This window comes from Molothrus ater, chromosome 28, assembly GCF_012460135.2.
Source record: "Molothrus ater isolate BHLD 08-10-18 breed brown headed cowbird chromosome 28, BPBGC_Mater_1.1, whole genome shotgun sequence".
NCBI lineage: Eukaryota > Metazoa > Chordata > Aves > Passeriformes > Icteridae > Molothrus > Molothrus ater.
Window position 1 is genome coordinate 4,435,596 of NC_050505.2, and position 27,310 is coordinate 4,462,905.

General features: G+C 56.7%; 2 protein-coding genes across 5 annotated transcripts; both read left to right on the forward strand.

The window, feature by feature from the left end:
• The first annotated feature begins 1,694 nt into the window (after positions 1-1,694).
• Positions 1,695-14,424, forward strand: TACR1 (tachykinin receptor 1). Its single transcript, XM_054517543.1, has 6 exons — positions 1,695-2,400; positions 2,495-3,247; positions 7,049-7,243; positions 10,008-10,158; positions 10,791-10,987; positions 11,692-14,424. The coding sequence occupies exons 2-6, from the start codon at positions 2,856-2,858 to the stop codon at positions 11,984-11,986; spliced, it is 1,230 nt and encodes a 409-aa protein (XP_054373518.1). The 5' UTR covers positions 1,695-2,400; positions 2,495-2,855; the 3' UTR covers positions 11,987-14,424.
• A 3,478-nt stretch (positions 14,425-17,902) lies between these two features.
• Positions 17,903-27,291, forward strand: NCAPH (non-SMC condensin I complex subunit H). Of its 4 annotated transcripts, none has more exons than XM_036396674.2 (17): positions 17,903-18,117; positions 18,318-18,408; positions 18,646-18,738; positions 19,425-19,563; positions 19,986-20,104; positions 20,763-20,952; positions 21,370-21,461; positions 22,048-22,235; positions 22,523-22,671; positions 23,062-23,168; positions 23,355-23,477; positions 23,744-23,851; positions 24,789-24,947; positions 25,332-25,430; positions 25,692-25,813; positions 26,326-26,401; positions 26,856-27,291. In XM_036396674.2, the coding sequence occupies exons 1-17, from the start codon at positions 17,933-17,935 to the stop codon at positions 26,913-26,915; spliced, it is 2,100 nt and encodes a 699-aa protein (XP_036252567.1). In that variant the 5' UTR covers positions 17,903-17,932; the 3' UTR covers positions 26,916-27,291. The 4 variants fall into 4 exon arrangements, with proteins under 4 accessions (XP_036252567.1, XP_054373488.1, XP_036252570.1 ...); XM_054517513.1 differs by having other exon boundaries at positions 23,065-23,168; XM_036396677.2 differs by having other exon boundaries at positions 17,904-18,117; positions 25,731-25,813.
• Positions 27,292-27,310: the final 19 nt, after the last annotated feature.

Genomic DNA, 27,310 nt, shown 5'->3' on the forward strand with positions numbered 1-27,310 from the left:
CCGGGCCTGGTGGGACTGTGGGGTTTGATGGGAATTTGGGAGACCCCAATAAAGGGGGACCCCAATAACGGGGAGACCCCAACCAAAGGGAGCCCCTGATCAAAGGGATCAATTCCCAGTTCCAGGGTTTGGGAGGAGGCAGAGCCTGGAGCTGCTCCTGGTGTTCCTCAATCCCAGATTTTGGGATCCAGCCCTCGGCTGCAGGAGCCAGAACCTCCCAGGATGGGAAATTCCCAAGAGGACCAGGATGGATTTTCCTCTGGGATTTGGGGGTTTGGGATCCCCTTACTCGGGAAGGAGCCACATCCTTGTCCAGGATGTAATTCCCACCTGGGAATTCCAGGTTTTTCCAGGAATTTTTTGGGCTCTCTCCCCTTCTTCACAAACCCCAGCAAATCCCAAAGCTCCTCTGGGAACACCCTGAGCACATCCTGGCTCCCATTCCTGGATCCCATTCCTGCATTCCCAGTTCCAATTCCTGCATTCCCAGCTCCCATTCCCACATTCCCAGCTCCCATTCCCAGCTCCCATTCCCACATTCCCAGCTCCCATTCCCACATTCCCATTCCTGCATTCCCAGTTTCTATTCCCACATTCCCAGTTCCCATTCCCAGCTCCCATTCCCACATTCCCACATTCCCATTCCTGCATTCCCAGCTCTCCCATTCCCATTCCCAGGTTTTTAGGGAATGTTGCCATCGAGCACCCCCGGCCCGGCCCCCTCTGGATCCCCCCGAGTATTTCTTTATTCCCGCCTGGAATAAACCCCGGGATCGCTCTGGGAGCGAAGAATTCCAGCGGCGCCTCCCCAGGCGCAGCTCCCGGCCCGAATTCCTGCGGGATTTACCTGGGAGAGGCTCCTCTTCCCAAAAATCCGGGATTTGGGATCGTCCCCGGCCACACCGCAGCGGCTTCCCCGGGAGGAGCAGAATTCCCGAGGGGAAAGCGGGGGGCGCTCCCGGCACCATTCCTGGCACCATTCCCGGCTGGAGCAGCAGCGCCGGGATGGATCTGGCAGCAGCGGAGCTCAAATCCCTGGATACGAACCCGGGCTGCGGGAAGGGATCTCGGATTAATTAAATTAATTAGGGAGAAGAGGGAATGTCATGGAGAGGGAATTGCAGGGACAGGGATTTTCAGGGAGAGGGAATTGCAGGGAGAGGGAATTGCAGGGAGAGGGATTTTCCAGCCCTTTTTTTGGGGGGCTGAGAAGGTTCGGGATAAATAAAGATAAAACCAATCAATAATCGATAAAATCATCGATAAACCCCCAGAGCTTTGCCGTTACCGGCATCTTCCGATTCCCAATAATTTTGGAGTCAGGCCCCAAAAGTGCCCGGGGAGATTTCGGGGATGGGGGTGCCTGGAAAGGCGGAGGAGCCGCTGCCGGCGGAGCTGGGAACGGGGGGGACACGGGGAGGGGACCGAGGGCACCGGGCAGGGCTGTCCCCGCCCCGCTCTGGCACCGCCCGCGCCGCCCATAAAAGCCCCGCTCGAGCCTCGCCCGCCGCAGTCGGGTCCGCGGCACCGGCTGCGCCCCGAGCCCGCGGCTGCGCCGGGCGGAACCGCCGGGGGCCGGGACCGAGCCGGGAGCCGCAGCCCGAACCGGGGAATCCGCATCCGGAACCGCCTGCATCCCGAACCGAGCCGGGATCCGCAGCCCGAACCGAGCCGGGATCCGCAGCCCGAACCGGGGAATCTGCAGCCCCACCGAGCGGGGATCTGCATCCCGAACCGAGCGGGGATCTGCATCCGGAACCGAGCGGGATTTCGCATCCCGAACCGGGGAATCCGCATCCGGAACCGCCTGCATCCCGAACCGAGCGGGAATCTGCATCCCGAACTGGGGAATCTGCATCCCGAACCGGGGAATCTGCATCCCAAACCGGGGATCCGCATCCCGAACCGAGCCAGATTTCGCATCAGGAACCGACTGCATCCCGAACCGGGGAACCGGCATCCCGAACCGGCTGCAGCAGGTACCGAGAGGAGCCGCATCCCGAACCGACTGAACCCCGAGCCGGGCGGGACCCGCACCCCGAGCCCGCCGAGCCATGGCCGCGCTCCCGGCTCCAGCTGCCCCCGGACACCACAGGGACCGGAACCCCAAACCCGCTGCACCCTGACCCAGACGGGTCCTGCACCCCAAACCCGCTGCACCCTGACCCAGACGGGTCCTGCACCCCAAAACTGGCTGAGCCCTGATCCTACCGCACCCTAAACCAGCAGGGATCTGCACCCCAATGTTGCTGAGCAGGAGCATCCCTGCATCCTATATTGGCCGAGCCAGGAGGTTCCTGCACCTCAAACTGGCTGATCCCGGTTCGTGCACCCTGAACTGGCTGATCCAGGAAGGATCTGCACCCCAAATTGGCTGTGCCCTGCACCCTAAACCAGGAGGTCCCTGCACCCCAAACTGGGTGATCCAGAAGGTCCCGCACCCCAATTTTGCTGATCCAGGTGGTCCCTGCACCCCAAATTGGCTGATCAGGAGGTCCCTGCATCCCAGTTTTGCTGATCTGGAGGTCCCTCACGCCAATTTTGCTGATCCAGAGGTCCCTCACCCCAAATTGGCTGATCCAGAGGTCCCTGCACCCCAATTTTGCTGATCCAGGTGGTCCCTGCACCCCAATTTTGCTGATCCAGAGGTTCCTCACCCCAATTTTGCTGATCCAGAGGTCCCTCACCCCAATTTGGCTGATCCAGAGGTTCCTCACCCCAATTTTGCTGATCTGGAGGTCCCTGCACCCCAATTTTGCTGATCCAGAGGTCCCTCACCCCAAACTGGCTGATCCAGAGGTTCCTCACCCCAATTTGGCTGATCCAGAGGTTCCTCACCCCGTTCTCCCGTGGCCATGGATGAGTCCCCGCCGCTGGTGGCCGAGCTGGAGCCCCTCAACGCCTCCCTGAACGGGTCCTGGACCAACCCGTTCGTGCAGCCGCCCTGGCAGGTGGCCCTGTGGGCCGTGGCCTACGCGCTCATCGTGGTGGTGGCCGTGGTGGGCAACGCCGTGGTCATGTGGATCATCCTGGCGCACAAGCGCATGCGCACCGTCACCAACTACTTCCTGGTGAACCTGGCCTTCGCCGAGGCCTCCATGGCCGCGCTCAACACCGTGGTCAACTTCAGCTACGCCGTGCACAACGAGTGGTACTTCGGGCCCGCCTACTGCCGCTTCCACAACTTCTTCCCCATCGCCGCCGTCTTCGCCAGCATCTACTCCATGACGGCCATCGCGCTGGACAGGTCAGTGGTGGGGCCATCGATCCCTGCATGGAGCTGGGGACAGGTCAGTGGTGGGGCCAATGAACCCTGCATGGAGCTGGGGACAGGTCAGTGGTGGGGCCATTGAACCCTGGCTGGAGCTGGGGACAGGTCAGTGGTGGGGCCAACGATCCCTGGATGGAGTTGGGGACAGGTCAGTGGTGGGTCACTGGAGTTGGGGACAGGTCAGTGATGGGTCAGTCCTGGCTGGAGCTGGGGACAGGTCAGTGACCAGGGTTGGCTTTTCCCTGCCCAGTTCCTGCCAGATCCCACTGGGGCCATGATCCCAAGCTCAGCTGGATCCCAGATCCTGGATCCCACTGGAGCTGTGATCCCACATCCCACGGGGGCCATGATCCCACTGTGATCCCAAGCTCAGCTGGATCCTGGATCCCATTGGAGCTGTTATCCCAGACCCCACTGGATCCATCGTCCCAGACCCCACTGGATCCACGATCCCAGACCCCACTGGGGCTGTGATCCCAAGCTCAGCCAGATCCCAGACCCCACTGGAGCCATGATCCCAGATCCCCCTAGAGCCATGATCCCAGATCCCCCTAGAGCCATGATCCCAGATCCCACTGGAGCCATGATCCCAGATCCCACTGGTGCCATTATCCCAGATCTCACTGGATCCACGATCCCAGACCCCACTGGAGCCATGATCCCAGATCCCACTGGTGCCGTTATCCCAGATCCCACTGGATCCACGATCCCAGACCCCACTGGATCCACGATCCCAGATCTCACTGGATCCACGATCCCAGACCCCACTGGGGCCGTGATCCCAGGCTCAGCCGGATCCCAGTGGGACTGGGGGATCCCAAACCCCCAGAAGCCCCCGGACGTCCCTTCCCTCTCCCGGGAATTTGGGATCCATTTCCCCCTGGAGCCCCAGGACAAATCCCAGCTCCAGAGCTGCCCCGTGGCTCCCTCTGAGCCTTTTGGATTTTTCCAAGGCCCCGCTCCTGGAGCCAGCCAGGCTCTGCCGCTCTCCTGCTCCCAGGGAATAAAGGGAGTTCTGGCAGGGATCCGGGATGGGGGGAGGACGCTTTTCCTGCCCTTTTCCAGTAGCTCTGGAGCCGCTGGCTCCGGGATTCCCGGTGGGAAGCAGGGCTGGGGGTGGGTGAGGCTCCCCGGGCGTTAAAAACAGCCCCAGGTTTGGTTTTGTCACCAAACCCTCTCCCTGAAATCCACGGGAATTGAGGCAATCATCAATAAAAACTGGGATATTTCCAGTTCCTCTCCCATGGAGCAGTTCCAGGAGGATCCTTGGGATCAGCTGGAAAAGCCCCTTTGGGGCTGGGATGAATTCCAGGGATTATTTTTTGGGCTGAATAATTTAATTTACAGCCTTTGATCCACCCTGAAAACATCCAGGGAAGCTGCAGTAAAACAGGGAGGTCTGGGAGGTTGGGGCTGGAATTTTTTGAGGATTAGCATTCCCAAAAAATCTTTCTGCACCTGCAAACCCTGAGCAGATGCTTGGTTTTCCCCAAAAAATCCAGGCTCCCATCTGGAAGCTGCAGCTCCAACTGCATCCCAAATTCCAGCCAGGAATAGGGAAGGGAACAAACCCCAAACCCCATCCTCAGCCCCTCCAAACACTGGGAAAATTCTTCTTTTTCCTGCGGCTGGGAGCTGACAATGGAGCTGAAAGGCAGGAAAAGCAGGAATGTGTTCCAGAATCCTGGGAAGGAGGATTCCCAGAGCTGGGAATGGGACTGGAGAGAGCTGGGAATGGGAACGGGGAGAGCTGGGAATGGGGAGAGCTGGGAATGGGACTGGAGAGAGCTGGGAATGGGGAGAGCTGGGAATGAGGAGAGCTGGAACTGGGAATGGGCAGAGCTGGGAATGGGGAGAGCTGGGAATGGGAATGGGAATGGGAATGGGAATGGGGAGAGCTGGGAATGGGACTGGAGAGAGCTGGGAATGGGAATGGGGAGAGCTGGGAATGGGGAGAGCTGGGAATGGGAATGGGGAGAGCTGGGAATGGGGAGAGCTGGGAATGGGAATGAGGAGAGATGGGAATGGGAATGGGGAGAGCTGGGAATGGGGAGAGCTGGGAATGGGAATGGGAATGGGACTGGGAATGGGCAGAGCAGGGTTGGGGTTCCAGTCACAGCCAGGATGGGGCTGGAATTCCCAATTGCCACCAAAAGCCAGGGCAGCAGCACGGAACGAGCCTCGTGTTCCCAAAGCCCTGGGATGGGTGGGACTGGGAATGACCTCGAGTCCCACCCAGCGCCGCCGTCCCTGCCCCAGACCCCTCCAGCCCAGCCCCGGGCGCTTCCCAGGATCCAGAGGAGCCCAGGGCTCCCCGGGAATCCCCAGGGGGATTGTTTTGTGGGATCCATCATGGACCCATGCGGGATTTTTGCTGGAAGTTTCTCCATCCCCTCCTTCCCCTGGAGCTGCTCCAGCCCTGGGCACGAAAGAAAAACAGCCGGAAGTTGTTCCGAACACTCGGGACAATGGCAGGAAATTCGGGATCGGGGCTGGCACTGTGGGAAGTGCCTCTGGAAAATCCCAAAGAATTCAGGGCCTGGCAGCTCCCTCGGCTCCCAAATTCCCGCCCCATCCTTTCTTTTCCCAAAGGGAACACCGGGATTTCCCAGCTCCCATTCCCGCTGTTCCCAAAGCCGGAATTCCAGGATTTTCCAGCTGTATTCCTGCTGTTCCCAAAGGGAACACTGGGATTTTCCAGCTCCCGTTCCTGCTGTTCCCAAAGCTGGAGAAAACCAGGATTTTCTGGCCCTAATTCCCACTGGTCCCAAAGGGGAACCCCAGGATCTTCCAGCCCCAATTCCCACTTTTCCCAAAAGGAACCCCAGGATTTTCTGGCCCTAATTTCCACTGTTCCCAAAGCTGGAACTTTCTGATTTTCTAGCTCTGATTCCCCCTTTTCCCAAAGGGAACTCTGGGATTTTCCATCCCTGATTCCCGCTGTTCCCAGACCCAGAACCCCAGGATTTTCTGGCCATATTCCTGCTGTTCCCAGATCTGGAACTACAGGATTTTCCAGCCCTGATTCCCGCTGTTTCCAAAGCTGGAACACTGGGATTTTCCAGCCCAAATTCCTGCTGTTCCTAGACCAGGAACCCTGGGATATTCCAGCCCTGATTCCCAGTGTTCTGGGACCCAGAACCCCAGGATTTTCCATCCCTAATTCCCGCTGTTCCCAGACCCAGAACCCTGGGATTTTCCAGCCCTGATTCCCAGTGTTCCCAAAAGGAACACTGCGATTTTCTGGCCATATTCCCACTATTCCCAGACCCAGAAGCCCAGGATTTTCCGTCCCTAATTCCTGCTGTTCCCAAAGCTGGAACATTGGGATTTTCCATCCCTGATTCCTGCTGTTCCCAGCCCCAGAACCCCAGGATTTTCCAGCCCCGATTCCCGCAGTTCCCAGCCCCAGAACCCCAGGATTTTCCAGCCCTGATTCCCAGTGTTCCCAAAGCTGGAACATTGGGATTTTCCATCCCTGATTCCTGCTGTTCCCAGCCCCAGAACCCCAGGATTTTCCAGCCCCGATTCCCGCAGTTCCCAGCCCCAGAACCCCAGGATTTTCCATCCCTAATTCCTGCTGTTCCCAAAGCTGGAACATTGGGATTTTCCATCCCTGATTCCTGCTGTTCCCAGCCCCAGAACCCCAGGATTTTCCATCCCTAATTCCCGCAGTTCCCAGCCCCAGAACCCCAGGATTTTCCATCCCTAATTCCCGCAGTTCCCAGCCCCAGAATGCCAGGATTTCCCCCGGGATGTTCCCGTTTCCCCGCACAGGTACATGGCCATCATCCACCCGCTCCGGCCGCGCCTCTCGGCCGCGGCCACCAAGGCTCTGATCGGGCTGATCTGGCTGCTGGCGCTCCTGCTCGCCTTCCCCCAGGGATATTTCTCCGTCACCGCCGAGCTCCCAGGACGCCTCGTCTGCCTCGTGGAGTGGCCGGAGCCCGGGGCAGCCATGTCCGGGAAAACGTGAGTGGGAACGGGGAAAACGGGGCGGGAACGGGGGAAAATGGGGTGGAAATGGGGTGGGAATGGGGAAAAATGGGGTGGGAATGGGGAAAAATGAAGTGGGAATGGGGAAAAACAGGGTGGGAATGGGGAAAATGGAGTGGGAATGGGGAAAAATGGGTGGGGTGGGAACGGGGAAAAATGAGGTGGGAATGAAGAAAAATGGGGTGGGAACGGGGAAAAATGAGGTGGGAACGGGGAAAAATGGGGTGGGAATGGGGAAAAATGGGGTGGGAATGGGGAAAAATGGGGTGGGAATGAAGAAAAATGGGGTGGGAATGGGGAAAAATTGGTAGGGTGGGAATGGGGAAAAACGAGGTGGGAATGGGGAAAAATGGGTAAGGTGGGAATGGGGAAAATGGGGTGGGAATGGGGAAAAATGGGTGGGGTGGGAATGGGGAAAAATGGGTGGGGTGGGAATGGGGAAAAATGGAATGGAGGGGGGAAAGGGAAAAGGAAAAGTGAAATGAAAGGAGGAAAAAAAGAGGGGGGGGAAAGAGGAAAAGAAGAGGGGGGGGGAAAAAGGGGGAAAAGCAAGGGAAGGGAACTCCTGAATTTCCAAAGGGTCTCGGAATGGTTTGCCAAGGGGAGTAAAATGTTGAGGAAAAAAAGGATGGGGAGGAATAAAAAAGGGAATGAAAAAGGGAATAAATAAAGGCAATAAAAACGGGAATGAAATAGGGAATAGAGAGGGCATAAAATAGGGAATAAAAAAAAGGAGTTTGTGATCTCCAGCCCTGAGGAGGGAGGAGCTGGGGCTGCGGAATTCCGCTCTGGAATTCCGGGCCAGGTGTCAGATCCAGGAGTGGTCAGTGCCAAAGCCTCCCCGTGTCCTCTGTCACGGCATTCCCAGCGTGGCACTGTTCGCCCTCGGGGGCCCCTGCCATCCCAGAATATTCCCAGATTCCCAGCCCACAATGAGGCAGCTGCTGACTGGGATGGATTATTCTGGTGGATTTTCCAAAGGCCGATCCCAAAGGAAAGCGGCGCCGTTAAATGCACAATGGATCCGCATCCCACGCTCTGGGAAAAGTGGGAAAAGTGGGAAAAGTGGGAAAAGGAGATCCCCGTCAGCTTCGGGATGGGCAAATCCCAAAGCATTTGGGGACGGGGAGGAACTCGGTGGCGTCTCCAGTCCTCGGGAATCCCACGAGCGGATCCCGGGATGGGATTTCCCTGCCCTAAATAACCCGGGACAGGTGTTTGGGTCATTCCAGAGGTGCCATTCCAGCCCTTCCCCGCTCCATGGCCTTGGAGTGGATATTCCGGGAACGCTCCGGTGGCAGCTGCTCCATTTGTGGCGCCAGGAGGAAAAAATTCCATCCCTGTTCCAGTTCCCAGGGAAAACAGGAGGAAAATCCAGGGAAAATAGGAGAATTCCAACACTTCTGGGGGGAGTTCCTTTGGAAAACCTCTGGGGAGCAGAGCCCTGGTGTGCAGAGGGTACCAGAGCTGGTTTTTCCCTGGAAAACATCCCTGGTTTTGGTGAGAGCTGAGAATTCTGTTGGATTTAATCTGGCCATGGATCCCTGCTTCCCAAAGGGATCGGGAATTCTGTTTGGGGTTTTGAGGGAAGGGAGAAGCCACCCCTGGATCCCCTGGGAATTCAGGGATGTCCCTTCCATGCCAACATTCCCGGGACTCCCAGGGAAAAGGAGGTGGCAGCTCCATCCTCGGGCATCACGGGATCCTCCATCCCACACCGGATCCTAAAACCCTTCCAGCTGCAAGCCCCAAATCTCCCGGAGCGCTGCGATCCCGGGAATGCTGCAGGCAGAACAATTCCCAGTGCTTTTCCATGCCTGGATCCCAAAAGAATTCCTGGAGCTGTCTGGAATGGCTCTCAGAGCCCAGGCCCCGCTGGGAATGGGGCTCTGCGCTGCTGACGTTATCCCGCAGCTCCTGCAGACATTCCTGCAGCGCTCTGAGGATCCGGAATTCCATGGGAACCGCAACAAAATCCTCCTCCGGAGCCGCCGAGACGCCTCTGGAATGAGGCAAACGAAATCCAGCCCCGCCGAGGCCATCCCAAATGGAATTAGGGCCGGGAAAATCAGATTGCGGTTCTGAGCAGCAGCGGGGCCGGGGCCAGCCCCATTCCCTGCGGGAGAATTCCCAGAGCCGCTCCTCACCCTCTGGAGCCCGTATTCAACCCCAGCTCCGGGAAGAGGAGCAGGAGCAGGGCTGGATTGGAGTCCAAATCCTTGGGAAGATGCAGGAGCTGGGACTGGAGCCCAAAAATCCACCCAGAGGCTCCAAAGCCTTGGGAATAAAATTCCCGCTAACCAGGCAGGATTTGGGAAGTTTTCCAAGCCAGCACCAGCCACGTTTGTGGACTTGGTTTTTAGGGAAGAGAGAATTTTCCAGGATTTTCCGCAGGGTTGGAGCCACCGTCCCCTCCTGTGCCTAAACCCGGAATTATTGGATTTCCATTTAAACCAACTCCTCTCTAACAGAAGTCCTCACTGATCCACGGCATTCCCAGAATTCTCACGGCATTCCCAGTGTTCCCATGGCATTCCCAGTGCTCCCACAGTGTTCCCAGTGCTTCCACGGCATTCCCAATGGTGGATCCTCAGGGATTATCCCATTTTCCCAGGTCCCACCATTTCTCCATGTCCATCCTGCTGGATCCTCAGGGATTATCCCGGTTTTTTCCAGGCCCCACCATTTCCCCATGTCCATCCTGCTGGATCCTCAGGGATTATCCCCGTTTTTTTTCCAGGTACCACTTTTCCATGACGGTCCTGCTGTACCTGCTGCCGCTGCTGGTGATCGGCTGCGCCTACGCCGCCGTCGGCCGCACGCTCTGGGCCAGCGCCATCCCCGGGGACTCCTCCGACCGCTACCACGAGCAGGTGTCGGCCAAGAGGAAGGTGAGGAACTCCGGGAGGGGATGGAGCCAGAATTCCTGGCCAATCTCCATAAGGTGAGGAATTCCCAGAGGGGATGGATCCAGAATTCCTGGCCGATCTCCATAAGGTGAGGAATTCCCAGAGGGGATGGATCCAGAATTCCTGGCCAATCTCCATAAGGTGAGGAATTCCCAGAGGGGATGGATCCAGAATTCCTGGCCAATCTCCATAAGGTGAGGAACTCCGGGAGGGGATGGATCCAGAATTCCTGGCCAATCTCCATAAGGTGAGGAACTCCAGGAGGGACTGGATCCAGAATTCCTGGCCAATCTCCACAAGGTGAGGAACTCCGGGAGGGGATGGAGCCAGAATTCCTGGCCAATCTCCACAAGGTGAGGAACTCCGGGAGGGGATGGATCCAGAATTCCTGGCCAATCTCCATAAGGTGAGGAATTCCCAGAGGGGATGGATCCAGAATTCCTGGCCAATCTCCATAAGGTGAGGAATTCCCAGAGGGGATGGATCCAGAATTCCTGGCCAATCTCCACAAGGTGAGGAACTCTGGGAGGGGCTGGATCCAGAATTCCGGGCCATTCCCAACGAAGGCCATTCCCAAGGCTGCAATGGCTGCAGGATGGCTCTCTCCCGTGCAGGTGGTGAAGATGATGATCATGGTGGTGTGCACCTTCGCGCTCTGCTGGCTGCCCTACCACGTCTACTTCACGCTGCAGTACCTGCGGCCCGAGTGGTACCTGCAGAGCTTCATCCAGCAGGTCTACCTGGCCGTCATGTGGCTGGCCATGAGCTCCACCATGTACAACCCCATCATCTACTGCTGCCTCAACGACAGGTGGGAGCGCCGCGCAGCGCGGGGTCCCAGGGGACAGGAGGGACGGGGTTGTTTTGGGATGGTTCTGTCCTGCCTTCCGCCACTTCCAGCAGAGGTGGGCGTGGCACAATTCTCACCTGGAGTCTTTCCTAATCCCCGTGGATTTTGAGGGCAAACATCAACTGAAACGATCCCAGCTCCTAATTGGGGTTTATAGGGGTTTTCCATTCCTTGGTGGGTTTTTAATTTCTTGGTGGATTTTTCATTTCTTGGAGGGTTTTTCCTCTCTTCAGTGAAAGATGGCAATTTTGTCATGTTTAGAAAAGCTCAGCTTGATCTCCCCCTTCCTTTGTCCATCTCCATCCTGTTCTGTTCCTTTCGCCATCTCCATGTCTTTCCTCATTCCTTTGACCATGTCCATCTCATTCCTTTGTCCATGTCCGTCCCATTCTTTTGTCCATGTTCATCCCATTCCTTTGACCATCTCCATCCCATTCCTTTGTCCATCTCCATCCCATTCCTTTGTCCATGTCCATCCCATTCCTTTGGCCATGTCCATCCCATTCCTTTGTCCATCTCCATCCCATTCCTTTGGCCATCTCCATTCCATTCCTTTGTCCATCTCCATCCCGTTCCTTTGTCCATGTCCGTCCCGTCCCTTTGTCCATCTCCATCCCATTCCTTTGGCCATCTCCATGTCTTTCCCCATCCATGCCTGTGGCCAGGTTCCGGGTGGGATTCAAGCACGCCTTCCGCTGGTGCCCGTGGGTCAGCGCGGGCGAGTACGAGGGGCTGGAGCTGCGCTCGGCGCGCTTCCTGCACACGCACAGCTCCGTGTCCAAGCTCAGCCGCATGGACACCACCACCGTGGCCTCGGCGCTCGGCGTGGCCGACGAGGAGCTGGACGAGACCGGCCGGGCCGAGCGGCTCTCCCTGGACATGACCTCCAACGGCTCCTCCCGCAGCGACTCCAAGACGGTCTCCGAGAGCTTCAGCTTCTACTCCAACACCCTGACCTAGACACGTCCCCTCAGTGCCACCTTGGTGCCACCACCCTGCTTGTGCTGTGTCGGCGTTTCCCGCGCTGTTTTCCCGTCTCTTTTCCTTGGGATGAGTTCCCTTGTGGGGCTGAGCACCAGGAATGCTTTCAGTGCCTGGCTGGAGATGGAGGGGATGCAGGAACGGGACAGAGCTGCGTTTCCCTCCACAATTCCAATGCTGGCTGGCGCTTCCGTGCCCTCTGCGAGGCAGGAGGGACCTCTCGGTGCATCCCACCCCATGGAAAACAACCTCATCCTGCACCTCCCTCCTCCCATCCTTAATTTCATTCTCCCTGCTGGATATCCATGGGGATCTGGAATCCCAAAATCCCAAAAAGGCCTTTTCCAGCTGCATGGGGAGTCATCGGCCACAGCGCAGATTCTGGGATTCAAACAGGCCTGGCGCTGCTTTGGGTCTGTTTGGCAGAAGAAGCGCGGCTCCTCTGGAAGCCGCAGCCAAGGATCCAGCGGCGCCTTTGGAAGCCGCAGCCAAGGATCCATCCGGGAGCCATTCCCATTGTTCGGAGCATTTTTCTGGGATTGCCGTGGATACAAGGCCTGCCCCGCCCATCCTTGTCTTTATTGTTGTTTTTATTTTCTGTCCCTCGAGGGCTCCTCATGGCCGAGCGTTCCAGGAGGGGAAGCACAGGATCCGCTGTTTACGGAGCGTTCCCACAGGGAATGACGGGATTTGGGTTTTTTGGGATTTCCGTGCCCTTGCTGGAGCCCTGGTGTGAGGTCACAGAGCCCAGCCTGGGAGCTCCCAGGGGTTATTTCCCGTTAAAATCACCATAATCTGAAAAAATTCCAATATTCAGCCTTCAGGACCCACCATGGGCCCTTCCAGCCTTCCCCATTCTGGGATTCCGGGATTTATTCCTCTCCCAAACCCTGCCCCAAAATCCTGTGTCCAGCTGAAAGATGGACACAACCATTACAATGCGAAGTTTAGCATGGGAATCCCCCTTTTCCTTGGAATATCCACCCCAAATCCCATTTCTGCTGGAATATCCACCCCAAATCCCATCCCTGTGACTCTGACATCCCCGAGGAATTCAGGATGGCGGCAGCTGGAAGGGACTTTTTGGGACGTTCTTCCCATGGGAGCATCCCAAGAAAGAGGGAACCCAACCGTCCTTCCCAAAGTGTCTCAGGATTGTCCTGGCGTGGATTTTCATGGATAAATATTCCTTTGATGTGGAGAATGGTTTGTTATCCCTAAACAAGGGGAGGAGGGGTGGGAGCGGGAAGAGCTGGGAAAGCTAAAATTCCATTAAAAAGATGGATGATGGGTTTGGGGCACCCTCAGTGGGAGGAGTTTGCCCTGAAATGTCACCAAAACAGGAAAAAGGGACAATTCCCAAAATTCCTCCTCAAATTCAGGGCTGGGAGTGCAGCACTGATTCCCAAATCAGGGAAAAGTCTCTGATCCCCCCTGGAGCACAGGCAGAGCTCGGGGCCACTCCATTCTCCAGGCAATTCCCGGTGCTTCCAGTGTCCCTGATGGATTCCAGCTCCCCTTCCCAAGCTGGGCTTCCCAAATCCTGCTGCTCACCGGGAACGCGCAATCCGTGCTTTTCCAAGCAGGATATTCCAGGTGGGAATTGCAGGAGCATCCCGCCCCCGCTGGCAGTTCCAGCCGACTGGAATTCTGGATTTTAATTAAAGCAGCGTTCCCAGGCTCAGCTCAGCCCCACGGGCCCGCTAAACTCCGGCTGCTGGTTTTCCATCAGTGATTTCATCCGGGAAAAAGGAGAGAAGGGATAAATATCCACACGTTCCTGGCTGAGCTTCCTGTGAATGCCGGGCTGGATCCCCCTTCCCAACGGAGCTGTTTCCTTCATTGGGATTATCCCTTCCCAGCAGGATTCAGATCAGCATCATCCCATCCCATCCCATACAGATTCAGATCCCAATGGAGCCATTTCCTTCATTGGGATTATCCCTTCCCAGCGGGATTCAGATCCCAATGAATCCATCACAATCATCCCAATCCATATGGATTCAGATCCCATCAGATCCATCAGGATCATCCCATCCCCTTTCCAGGGCTGTCCCTAATGGGGAATTTCACCCCCGCCCCATAAAACGAGGTACAAAATCCCCCTCAGCCACACAAGGAAAGGGAATTCCACATTCTCGGGGTTTTGGGTTGTCCCTCCATCTCCAATTCCATGGGAAACCCCCCAAAATCGGGGCTGACCACAAATAATCCCAAATTTTGTCGCTTTTGGTGCTTTCCAAGCGGGATCCGCAGCTCTGAGCGAGCCCATCCTGCTGAATTCCCTCTCTGCTTCAGCCTCATTTCCATGGATGCATTCCAGCGTTTTGCATAAATGTTTGCTTAATGCCGAGTCCAAAATATCCCAGAAAATAAAAAACCCCGGGAACTCAAGGCAGCTCCCGGCTCCCAGGGCAGATCCCGCGGTTTCCATGGCACCCAGGGGGCTCTGGGATGCTTCCCAAAAACTCAGAGCTCAGGGAGGAATTATTTGGGTTCAGGAATGCCCAGTTTCATTTTTGGGGCAGATTCCTGCAGATTTGGGGTCCCTGGAGGGTGGAGAATTCCAGCTTGTTCCCAGCAGTAATTAGCGTTAATTACCCTGGTAATTACTGAGCTCTGAACAGGAGCTGCCGGCAGCAGCCATTAGGAACCAGCCCGGGCTGGGGGGGAATTTTGGGGTGGGAAATGAGGAATTCAGTTGGATTTGGTGTTTCCAGGGCCAAGGAACCTCCTGGGCATCAGGAATTCCAGAGGGAAGGAAGGGAAAAGAGGAGAGACGGAATTGCTTCCACAAGGATGGGCTTAATTAGAAATTAATTATTCATTGGAGCAACCGAGGTTGCAGGAGGATTTAAGGAATCCTGGGGGATCCGTGCTCTAGCCAGGATTTTTTAGGAAGAAATTCCTCCCTGAGAGGCTGGGATGGGATGGGCACCAAAATTCTGGGAAATCCTGGGATTTGTGGCACAAGAACTGGGGATAAACCCCAGGGAATGAGAGCACCAAAGGTCAGATCCTCACTGCTCACTGGGAGTGAGGGGTGGGAGAGGGTATTGGGGCCATTCTCAGGGAATGAGGGGCAGACAAAAGGGATTGGGACCATTCCCAGGGAATGAGAACCAAGAGAAAGGATTGGGGCCACTCTGAGGTCTGTGACACTCCAGCCTCTTCCAGAACATTCCCACTAAAGGGAAAAGAATCCATCCCAGCTGGAGGCGAGTGAGGCGTGCAGCATCCAGGCAGAACAGAGCTTCCCAATGAAATCTTGGAAAGATCCAACCCCTTTCCCTCTCCTGAGCTTTCCCTCGTGGCCCTGGAGCCACGGCCAGAGGGGATGGACACGGCCCTGGAAGGGGAAAGCAGGGGGAGAATGCCCTGAAATCCCAAATCCGAGGCCTTTTCCAGGCTTCCATTCAGGGAATAGCCAGGGAATGGTCAGTTGGTCCCAGGGTGGGATTCTCTGCCCATTCCAAGGTCATTCCCTGACCATTCCCTGCCCATTCCCTGAGCATTCCAGGCAAAGTCTCCAATCCTTGTTCCTTTTCCCAAGTTTCCCACCCCACAGTGCCCCAAATCCTCCCAAACCCTTCCCAAGCCCGGCTGGAAAAGCCCCGGCAGGTCCCAAAGGAAACCCATCCCTGCACCCAGGAGCATCCCCACATCCTCCCGGGATTTTGGGAATCGTGGGGAGCTGAGAATCGAGTCCTGGCAGGGATTTCTGGAGCCAGGGAGGGATCACAGCCCTTTGTACCATTGCTGTCACAGTGATCCATTCCCTCAATTCCCCCTTTCCATCCAGGAACGTTCCTGCTGATGCCGGGGGAAAATCCACTGCCGTTGCCAGGGCAGGAATGATTTATTTGGGCATAAAACCTGTCAGAATTCCTTGGAGTCTCCTCCGGGATGGGCTCAGCTGCAGAGATTGATTTGTTTACAGCAGCCACGGAAAGCGGGGGCTGCTCCCGGGAAAACACATCCCAAACCCAGCCGGGGATTTTCCAGCCTCTCCTGCTTATCCTGGAGCAGCCGAGGGAAGGGACCAACCCCATTGCTCAGCCCCCACATTGTCAGGGGGACAAAAAAAAAAACCCAAAGTGGTTCAGATCCTCCAGGTCTGGGAATCGGCCGGGGCCTCCTGGGTGCTTGGAATCTTCCAGGGAGATTCCAGGCTGCTCTTCCAAGGAGATTCCAGGCTCCAAGCATTGATTCCTTTGCCATTTTTGGGGTTGGATAAAGGCAGAGCTGAGATCCCTCTGGCTCCCTCCTGGCAGGAATGGAGCCTGGCTCCAGAGGGACAGATGGAGCCAAAATATAACTGAGATCTGGGGGTTGAGGACCACCCTAAATCCACATATTCCTCAGAAAAATGGAATTTTCCTTGTTTGGTTCCAGCTGATGGATGGCTGTGCTTGGAATGGGTTCTATAAAAACTCAACTGTGAACTGAGCCCTGGAAGGGCTCAACTGAGGAAATGGGATTTTCTTTGTTTGGTTGACGTGTAGGTGTGTGTGGAATAAAAACCAAAGTGTGGATCAAGCTCAGCTCCAGAGGGATGGATGGAGCCAAAACCAAACTGGGATTTGGGGGTTAAGGATCACCCTAAATCCACATATTCCTTAGGAAAAATGGGTTTGTCCTTGTTTGGCTGATGGATGGCCGCGTTTGGAAGGGGTTCTATGGAAACCCAGATGTCACGCCCATCCTGGGGACAGGGCTGGGTGGTGTTTCCTTGGATCAGCCCTTCCCGGGAGCCTGGAATATCCTGGATAGGGACACCATTCCCTAAATCCAGGTTTTCCCCCCTGGGAGATCCCACGGCTCCGTCGCACTCTGGAGCTCGGATTTAATGAATCCCAAAGGTGTTTTCCACCCTCAACAGTTCCATGGTTCTGTGACCCCTTGGCCGCTCCGTGCGGGGAGGGGAAATCCTGGGAACCATTCCTGCGGAGATCAATCCACGGCTTTTCCTCCTGCTCCATCCAGCGGCTCGGCCGGGAAAAACCGCCGGGAAAAACGGCGGCACCCAGCGGCCGCATCCCTAAATCCTAAATTCTGGCTGGGAATGCCGGAAAAGCTCCTGCTCCCGGTGGAGTCAAACCCCTCTTCCCAAACTTTGGGAATTCCCAAGCTTAGGGGACAGATCTGGCACATCCAGGCCATCCCAAATTTTCCCTAAAGTTCCCAGAGCACCAGGGATGCTCCAGAAGGAAAAGCCATGGATTTCCTTTCCTCTTGACGGAGCTTTGCCTCAGGCACAGAGCTCGGGGCTCTCCCAGGAGCGTCTCCCAGGGATGTGGGACCAGGTGAGGGTCACGGGGAATGTGGGAATTACATCTGGAGAGTGACAGGAAATACGGGAACACACCTTGGAGAGTGACAGGGAATGCGGGAATACACTTTGTAGAGCGACAGGGAATGTGGGAATTACATCTGGAGAGTGACAGGGAATGTGGGAAGACACCTGGAAGGGCAAAGTGAATATCGGGACCCACCTGGAAGGGAAGGCTTGGATGTTGCACTCAGTGACAAGGTGGGGATCGGGCCCAGCTTGGACTCGGTGATGCCAAAGATTCCAAGATTACCTCAGCGATTCCGGGGTTAGCGGCGCGGCTCTGGCGGCTCCTCCTCCTTCCGGGGGGAGCTCCAGAGCAGCACCGGAGGCCGCTGACCCCGCTCCGGCCCCGGAATTTGGGGTGAAAAGGGGGAAATGGCGAGGCCGCCCCTTCCCTTCCCGGGCCCCCTCACGGCCCCCTCAGAGCGAAACCCCGCCCCCTCCACCCTCACGACCGTTACTGAGCGCGCGCCGCCGTTCAAACCCGCCTCGGGGGCGGGCGCGCCGCGCGCTGATTGGCAGGAAGGCGCGGAGGGGGCGTGGCCGCGGGGATGGCGGGCTCGCCCGCTGCGCGGCGCGGAGCCACGGCCATGGCTGCCTGCAGCCCCAGCGCTGCCGCCGCCTTCCTCTCGCCGACCCTGCGGGCCCCCGGCAGCACCGGCACCCCCGTGTTCGCCGAATGCCCCGACAACGACGATGAGCGCGAGAGGCGCCAGCGCCGCCGCTCCAGGGCTGTGGACTCGTCGCTGCAGGGCCTCGGTTCCCCATCGCTCAGGTAGGGCCGGTGCGCGATGCCCGGGCCGAGGGGGGGAATGCGGGCACCGACCCCCGCGGGGCTGAGGGGGGAATGCGGGCACCGATCCCGCTGTGTCCCGGCTGGGGGGACAGTCCGGGCACCGATCCCGCTGTGTCCCGGCTGAGGGGACAGCCCCGGGCTGAGGGGAGCCCCGGTAGCGACCCCGCTGTGTCCCGCAGGACCGAGAGCTGGCAGCCGCCGCTGCCCCAATGGACCAACGCGCAGATCTCGGAGCACTACAGCACCTGCATCAAGCTCTCCACCGAGAATGTGAGTCAGGGCAGCCGCGCTTGGGCCCTGCGCGGTTTAAAGCCCCTCACCCGCGGCTCTGGCAGGTTAAAGGACCATAAAGGGGTGTCTGGTCCCAGCTGGGCCATGCGTTCTGTGCACACGCTTCTGGAATATCTCTGGGCAGTCCCAGGAAAAAGTTCCTGTGGGACACCTGCCCGTGGGTGTCCCTGGCCAGGGGAAGGGTCCCAGCTTTTTCTTCTGGGTGCTTTCTTGCAGAAAATCACCACCAAGAACGCCTTTGGGCTGCACCTGATCGATTACATGACCGACATCCTGAAGCAGAAGAACTCGGAGCTCACCAACTTCCAGGTCAGAGGGGTCCCTGCTGCTGCTGCTGCTTCATTTCTGTTGGACCATGTCCTTTTCTGACCCAGAGATGGGGCAGCTGAGAGGTGTTTCAAAAACTTGCACTCCATTTTCAGTCTCACATGAGGGGTGAGACAATACAGATGTTATAATTCACGCTATCACAGTCAGAAGCCAATGTTGCTGTTGAGGCGGTCATCTCTTATCTTCTCTTGTCTTTCCTCTCTCGGTCTCCTTGGTTACAGCCTTGGAGAGAGCTCCTTATCAGCTTCTTCTTGCTTCTCAGCTTCTCCTCACTCCTTTAGCTAGCAGGCCTGCTGTTAGCCCCTTCCACAAGCCAACTATTTCCAAATTACACTATAACTCATTATTATATTATATTATACATTAACCAAAAAATTCCCCAATTAACAAACCAAAACCACTGCACAAAATTGGCATTTCTAAACAATTCCTAAAGGATTTTTAGCTGCAATGCCAAAAAAAAAACAACAAAAACCAAAACCCAAACTGTGGGGAGAACACCCTTTGGGGTGTCCATAGCTTTCACTAAACCCTTTCCCTGTTATTGTATTTATTTACCCCTGTTATTTATATTATTTCTGGGGGTGCAGAGCCCTGGGGGGGTCACTGTGGGGTGGCCCCGGTGGGGGTTTCCCTGCCCAGCTGGGAATTCCCTGTCCCTGCAGGTGGCAGCCGGGACTCTGGACGCCAGCGCCAAGATCTACGCCATGCGCGTGGATTCCGTGCACGCCGACGCCTTCAGGGTCCTGGGCCACCTGGGCAAGGAGCCGCCCCCTGCCCGGGACTCAGACAGCCCCCAGGAAGGTGGGAATTTCCCCCTTTTCCTCCCAGAAAACCCCGGGGATTCCCCCTCGTTTCCCAGCCAGGCTCGGGGGGAGCCTCGGCGCTCTTTGGGAGTTCTGAAGGGGTTTGGGATCAGTTGGACGAGTTGGGTTTTCCAAGGGTTGGGAGATCCCGGATGGGTTCTCCTGGAATGCTGGCGCAGGGAGGGGTGGAAGGAGGAGCTGGATCTGTCACGCAGTGATTTCAGGTTGCACTTTGGGATCAAACAGGGGCAGGTTTTGCCCAACAGAATCCATAGGAAGCCAGCAGAGCGCTGCTGATGCCCACACATCCTGAGGGATTTCAATGCCCGCTGCAGTTTGCTGTGCCAATTCCAGGGTTTCTCCCTCCTTTGGGGTACCCCAGCCCTTCTGAGGTGGAATTTGTCCCTTTCCCCATGCCAGACTCCAGCCCAGCCCCCGAGGCTGCCAAGAAGGCTCAGCCAAAGAAGAAGCAAAGCTTCAAAACCATCGAGCAGAACCTGAGCAACATCAACGTGCCCGAGGGCAGCCAGAGGCCTGAGGTGGGCCTGGGCTGCTCCTCATCCTCCCTGGGCTGCTCCTCATCCTCCCTGGGCTGCTCCTCATCCTCCCTGGGCTGCTCCTCATCCTCCCTGCCCTGCTCCTCATCCTCCCTGCCCTGCTCCTCATCCTCCCTGGGCTGCTCCTCATCCCCCCTGCCCTGCTCCTCATCCTCCCTGCCCTGCTCCTCATCCTCCCTGCCATTCTGTCCTGGTTTTCCATTCCTGATTCCCATCTCCATTCCTGAGTCCCATTCCCTGATTCCCACCTCCGTTCCTGATTCCCATTCCCCAATATCCATCTCCATTCCCCCATCCTAATTCCTGTCTCTATTCCCTGATTCCCATCCCCATTCCCTAATTCCCCTCTCCATTCCTGGATTCCCATTCCCATCCCCATTCCCTAAATCCCCTCTCCATTCCCTGATTCTCATCCCCATTCCCTAAATCCCCTCTCCATTCCCAGATTCCCATCCCCATTCCCTAATTCCCATCCCCATTCCCTAATTCCCACCTCCATAATCTTATCCCCCTCTCCGTTCCTGGATCCCCATTCCCTGATCTCCCCCTCCATTCCTGGATCCCCATTCCCTGATTCCCCTCTCCATTCCCTGATTCCCATCCCCATTCCCTGATCCCCCCGTCATTCCCGGTTTCCCAGGTGGATCCCATGTTCCAGCGAGCAGTCGCCTCCTTTGACGAGTGCAACACCGCCGGCATTTTCCTGACGGGGCTGCGCTCCCAGGGCTTCCAGAGCCGCCTCCTCTTCCCCTCTGAAATCGTCCCCCTGCCCTCCTCGGAGAGCCTGGCCCTGCCCAGCTCCCATCCCGTCACCGTGCCGGCTCTGAAAGGTGAATCCCAGCCTTTCCCAGCCTTTTCCCTGCTTGGATCCTGCCCTTTTCCCCTGCATTTGTTCCCGGCTTGGATCCTGCTCCAGCTGCTGGAAAAGTGGGGGTTTGGGAGGCTTGAGGTCCTGAGCCAGGCTGGGAATTCCGGAGTAAGATTGGGAATTCCTGAGCCAGATTAGGGATTCCAGAGCCAGGTGGGAATTCCTGAATTTCATTCCTGAATTCCCATTCCCGTCCCCATTCCCTAATCCCCCCCCCCCCTCCATTCCCGGATTCCCCTCTCCACTCCCCCATCCTAATTTGGGATCCTGTGCAGGAATTTTGGAGGTCTGATGTCCTGATCCAGGCTGGGAATTCCTGATCCAGGTGGGAATTCCTGCTGGGATCCCAGGAACTCACCTGTGTCCCCCCTCTCCGCAGCCCTGCTGGCCCCGTGCCTGGAAAAACGCCGGATCTGCTCCTCCCTGGCCGGATTCCAGTTCACCAAGTGGGATGAGGAGTCCCACGACGAGGTGGGTGGGAATCCCTGAGCCAGATTAGGGATTCCAGAGCCAGGTTGGGAATTCCAGAGCCAGGTTGGGAATCCCTGAGCCAGGTTGGGAATCCCTGAGCCAGATTCCAGAGCCAGGTGGGAATCCCTGTTCCGAGTGGGAATTCCTAACACGGATTCCTGAGCCAGTTTGGAAATTCCAGAGCCAGATTAGGGATTCCAGAGCCAGATGGGAATTCCTGATCCGGGTGGGAATTCCTGAGGCGAGATTAGCGGTTCCTGAGCCACATTCCCGGTCCAGGTGGAGAATTCCCGATCCAGGCAGGATCCCCAGTCCGGGCTGGGAATTCCTGATCCAGGCAGGATCCCCAATCCGGGTTGGGAATTCCCGATCCAGGCAGGATCCCCAATCCAGGTTGGGAATTCCCGATCCAGGCAGGATCCCCAATCCGGGCTGGGAATTGCTGATCCCGGTGGGATTCCTGATTCGGATAAGGAATTTCCAATCCAGGTGGGGATTTCCAGTCCGGGTTGGGAATTGCTGGTCCGGGCGGGATCCGCAGTCCGGGCAGGATCCCCGCCCCAGGCTGGGCACTCGTGTGTTGCAGTCGGTGTCGGCGCTCCTGGAGAAGTTCCGGAAGAGCGAGCACGCCTTCGATCCCAACCTGGATCCCGACAGCGAGGAGGGCGAGGGCTGGGCCCCCTCCCAGCCCGAATTCCAGCCCGAATCCCCGGCCGGGAACGGGAACCACCCGGAATTCCAGGCCAACGGAGAATCCCTGGGCCACAGCAAGAGGTGGGGCTGGGGTCCAGGGATGGCGGCTGGGCTGGATTCCAGGGGAATTCCCAGTGCCAGCGAGGAATGCCCAGGGAATTCTGAGCAGGGATAACAAATCCCTTGGGAATGCCAGGGGAATTCTGACCTGGAGTAACAAATCCCTTGGGAATGCCGAGGGAATTCTGAGCAGGGATAGCAAACATCAGAAGTTTTGAGCGGGGACAGCGAACCCCAGGGACGCTGATGGAATTCTGAGCAGCTGCCATTCCTTTTCCTTTTTTTTTTTTTTTTTTTTTTGTTTCCAGGAGCACCGGAGCCGCCCTGGGAGAGGGGGACATCGGCACGATGAGCCTGCACGTGTCCCTGAATCCCGGGGAATATTCCTACTTCAGCCCCCGCGTGCTCTCCATGTGGGCCGGCCCCGAGCACTGGCGCTTCCGGCCCCGCCAGCCCCGTGGGTGCCCGGGGCAGGGAGACCTGGAACTGTGGGCTGGGAGGGGCTGGAAGCCTGGAATTCCTGACTGGGAAAGGCTCAGTCCTGGAATTCCTGACTGGGAAGGGCTCAGTCCTGGAATTCCTGACTGGGAAAGGCTCAGTCCTGGAATTCCTGACTGGGAAGGGCTCAGTCCTGGAATTCTGGGCTAGGAAGGGCTCAGTCCTGGAATTCCTGACTGGGAAGGGCTCAATCCTGGAATTCCTGACTGGGAAAAGCTGAATCCTGGAATTTTTGACTGGGAAGGGCTCAATCCTGGAATTCTGGGCTAGGAAGGGCTCAATCCTGGAATTCCGAGCTTTTTCCATTCCCATTTTTCCTCTCCCCCTTCTTTTCCCTGCTGTCCCTCAGCAGCCCCAGGCCTGGAGAAGGATTCCCGGCAGAGGATTCCCAGGAAGGTTTTCGAGCTGGATTTCGAGGAGGACATCGACTTCCAGGCCTATTTCCAGAAGACCAAGGTGCCCACAGAGCCCTTTTCCCACAGCAGCCTGGAATTCCCGGGATTTGGGGCAGCTCCAGCTGTTGTGTCCTGGGGGGCACCTCCCGCCCTGCCCCTTCCCAGACAAAACACTTCACTGTTTTTTTCCATGGAAAACTGGCGGAGCTTCCCATTTTTCCATGGAGCCGTCCTGTCCCGTTCCCAGGCATCCACAACCTTGGCCAAATCCATCCTGGAGAGCCAGAACAGCCGGAGCACCACGCTCCCCGCAGACTTCAACTACGACCCCAAGAACCTGGGGCAGCTCTTCCTCAAGCCCCACATCAAGGTGAGAATTCCCAGAAGAATTCCAGGGAATCATCCTGGGGAGCCATGCCAGGGAACTGTCCTACAGAATCACCCCAAGGTGCCATTCCAGGAAATCATCTCAGGGAATCATTCCCGGCACCAAACCTGTCCTCACCAAGCCCTGGGAATGTTCCGGATGTTCCCCGGGGCTGCTCCCACCACAAACCCTCCTGGAAGGGCAAAAAGGGCGATGAAGGGCCAAGGCCCAGCCTTTTCCCAGGAATGTTTTGGAATGTTTTCCCCCAGCTCAGCCCGAGCTCGGATCCAGCGGGAGCCTTGGACAGCGAGGTTGGAGTTGAGGATTACGACTACAACAACGCCAACGACACCTCCAACTTCTGCCCTGCCCTGCAGGTACAGCCCAGCAATTCCTGCTGGGATGAGATCCACGATTCCTGAGGGGAGGAATCGGAGCTGCAGGGCCCTCCTGGCGCCCAGCCTGGCCTGGACGTTCCCAGGGCTGGGAAAACTTTGGGATTTCTGCTCCCTGCAGCTGCCTTGGCTTCAGCCTTGGCCCCGTTCCATGGGGATGAACCCAAATCCCATGGGGTAAACCCCAATTCCTTGGGAATAAACCCCAATTCCATGGGATAAACCCCAATTCCATGAGAATAAACCCAATCCCAAGGGGATAAACCCCAATTCCGTGGGGTAAACCCCAATTCCTTGGGAATAAACCCAATCCCATGGGGATAAACCCCAATTCCATGGGAATAAACCCAATTCCATGGGATAAACCACAATTCCATGGGAATAAACCCAATCCCAAGGGGATAAACCACAATTCCATGGGAATAAACCAGATTCCATGGGATAAACCCCAATTCCATGGGAATAAACCCAATTCCATGGGATAAACCCCAGTTCCATGGGAATAAACCCAATCCCATGGGATAAACCCCAATTCCATGGGAATAAACCCAATTCCATGGGATAAACCACAATTCCATGGGAATAAACCCAATCCCAAGGGGATAAACCACAATTCCATGGGAATAAACCAGATTCCATGGGATAAACCCCAATTCCATGGGAATAAACCCAATTCCATGGGATAAACCCCAGTTCCATGGGAATAAACCCAATCCCATGGGATAAACCCCAATTCCATGGGAATAAACCCAATCCCATGGGGATAAACTCCAATCCCAAGGGGTAAACCCCAATTCCATGTGGGGATAAACCCAATCCCCTGGGGAAGCCAGGCAGGAATTCCCACCCTCTGGAGCAGTTCCTGCTGCCTCTGGCTCCTCCCAGGTGACTCTGGTGTCCCCCCCGTGTCCCCTGGCAGGTTCCTGACAGCGATGACGATCCCGATCCCGCGGAATTCCCGGGCCAGGCGGGGCTGCTCCCGCTCCCAGCTCATCCCGAGGCTCCGGAGCACTCCGGGATCAACGGCAGGAACGGCCCCGGCTGCGGGGAGCTGGAGCTGATTGCTGAGCCCCCCAAGGTCACTGGGAGCACTGGGAACACTGGGAGGGACTGGGAGCACTGGGACCGGGAGCACTGGGACTGGAGATTCCTCATTTGAACTGGGAATTCCTCACTAGAACTGGGAATTCCTCCCTGGGACTGGGAATTCCTCCCTGGTCTGGGCTGGAGCAAAAACCTCTCAGCGCCTCCAGGGTTAAAAATCCCAGGACACTCCCGTGGTTCCAGGGATTGCCAGGATGGGCATTCCCGGAGGAACGATTCCCAGACTAAACGTCGGGATTGGCAGCAAGGCCACGCTCGCTGCCATTCCCATGGAAAATCAGGAGTTATGAGCATTGTGGCTGTGATCCCAATGATGATCCTGGTGATGATCCCAGATAATCCCAGATTTCCCCCTCAGGTCCATAAGATCCCCATCCAGTACGCCAGGACCGCCAAGAGGATGGACATGAGGAGGCTGAAGAGGAACATGTGGGAGCTGCTGACGGAGCAGGGAGAGGTCAGGAAGGGAAATTCCTGCTGGGAATTCTGCAGGGGCTCCTTCCCAGTCCCTGGGATCAGCCCCAGTCCCGTGGGAAAAGCCCCAGTCCCAGGGGATAAACCCAATCCAGTGGGGATAGACCCCAATCCAATGGGGATGAACCCCAATCCAGTGGGGATGGACCCCAATCCAATGGGGATGAACCCCAATTCCATGGGATCAGCCCCAAGTTTCCCATTGGCCAGGGTGGGCTGAGGTTCCCTGGGGTTTTCCTTGCAGTTTGGGGGCTCTGCATTCCCGGGTTTTCCCAAGCAGGAGGAGGAGGAGGCCGGGGAAGGGACGGATGTGAAGGTGGCCGGAGAGAAAAGCCTGAGTGACCTCATCAAGGATCTGTGCCACAGGTCGGGAATGGGAATAATGGGAATGGGAAAATCCCAAATGGGAATACTGGGAATGGGACAGGGAAAATCCCAAATGGGAATTGGAAAATCCCAAATGGGAATAATGGGAATGGGACAGGGAAAATCCCGAATGGGAATGGGAAAATCCCAAATGGGAATAATGGGAATGAGAATAGGAAAATCCAGGATGGGAATAATGAGAATAGGAATGGGAAAATTCCAAATGGGAATGGGAATGGGAAAATCCTCAGTGGGAATGGGAATAATGGGAATGAGACAGGGAAAATCCTACATGGGAATGAGGAAATCCTGAATGGGAATAGGAAAATCTCTCCAGGTGTTGGGATGGGAATGGGACAGGGAAAATCCCAAGAGGGAATGGGACTGGGAGTGGGACCAGGAGAGGGCCGACCCCTGAGGGTGTTCCCAGGGAAGAGCCCATTCCCTGCTCCCGGGCATTCCTGGCTGCTCTGGCATTCCCGGGCTCTGATCCCGATCCCGCTTTTCCGCAGGCTCCCTCCTGCCATGGCCTCTGACCTGTCGGTGCCCTTGGCCTTCGTGTCCCTCCTGCACCTGGCCAACGAGAAGGTGAGAGCAGGGAGCCATTCCCACCAATCCCGGGGATTCCAGGGATTGCAGCTTGTTCCACCCATCCCAGGCTTTCCATGGAGTACAGCTCATTCCCAGGGAATGGGAGCATTCCCAGCTCGTGCAGGGTTTGCCCCCTCAGAGCCATCCCGGGCATTCTGGACTCTGGATAAGAACAGAATCCCAAAATCCCAGAATTCCTGAGGCTGGAAAAGCTCTCCAAGGTTACAACGTGCCCAATCCCCACCGGGATTCCTTCCACACCCAGGAATTCCTTGGAATTCCTGCAGGGATGGAGACTCCAACCCCCCCCCGGGGGCTCCTTCCCATGGGGAAATTCCCGCTCAGTCCCCATTCCCTGGAAAAGCCCCTGGGCAGGGCAGGAGGGGCTGGGATTGTTCCCAAGCCTCATCCCAGGGGATTTCATTCCAAAGCTTTTCCTTCCCATTCCCAGAATCTGAAGCTGGAGAGCACCGAGGACCTGGCAGATATCCTGGTGAGAGGAGGGGACTGACCCTGATCCAGCAGGGAATGCTGAGAAATCCCAAAATCCCAAATCCCTGGGAAGGCTGGGATTCAGGGATGTCCTGGCTGGACAGATCCCAACCAGGATCCAGCAGCTTTTCCCTGGCATTGGAAATTCCTGCACTTCACTGTGAACCCAGGCTGCTCTGTGTCCCAAAATTTCCTCTCTGTATCCCAAAATTTCCTGTCTGTCCCAAAATTCTGTCTGTCTGTCTGTCCCAGAATTCCCTCCCTGTTTCCTTCCCAGTCTGTAATTCCCAGTTTTTGGACTGACTGTTACTCCTGGCCCCCGTTCCCTCCATTCCCTGGGATTATTCCCTTTTTTTTTACTGTTTTCAAGGTTAATAAATTTTGCACACTTTGGAGAGGGGCCTGGAAGGAATA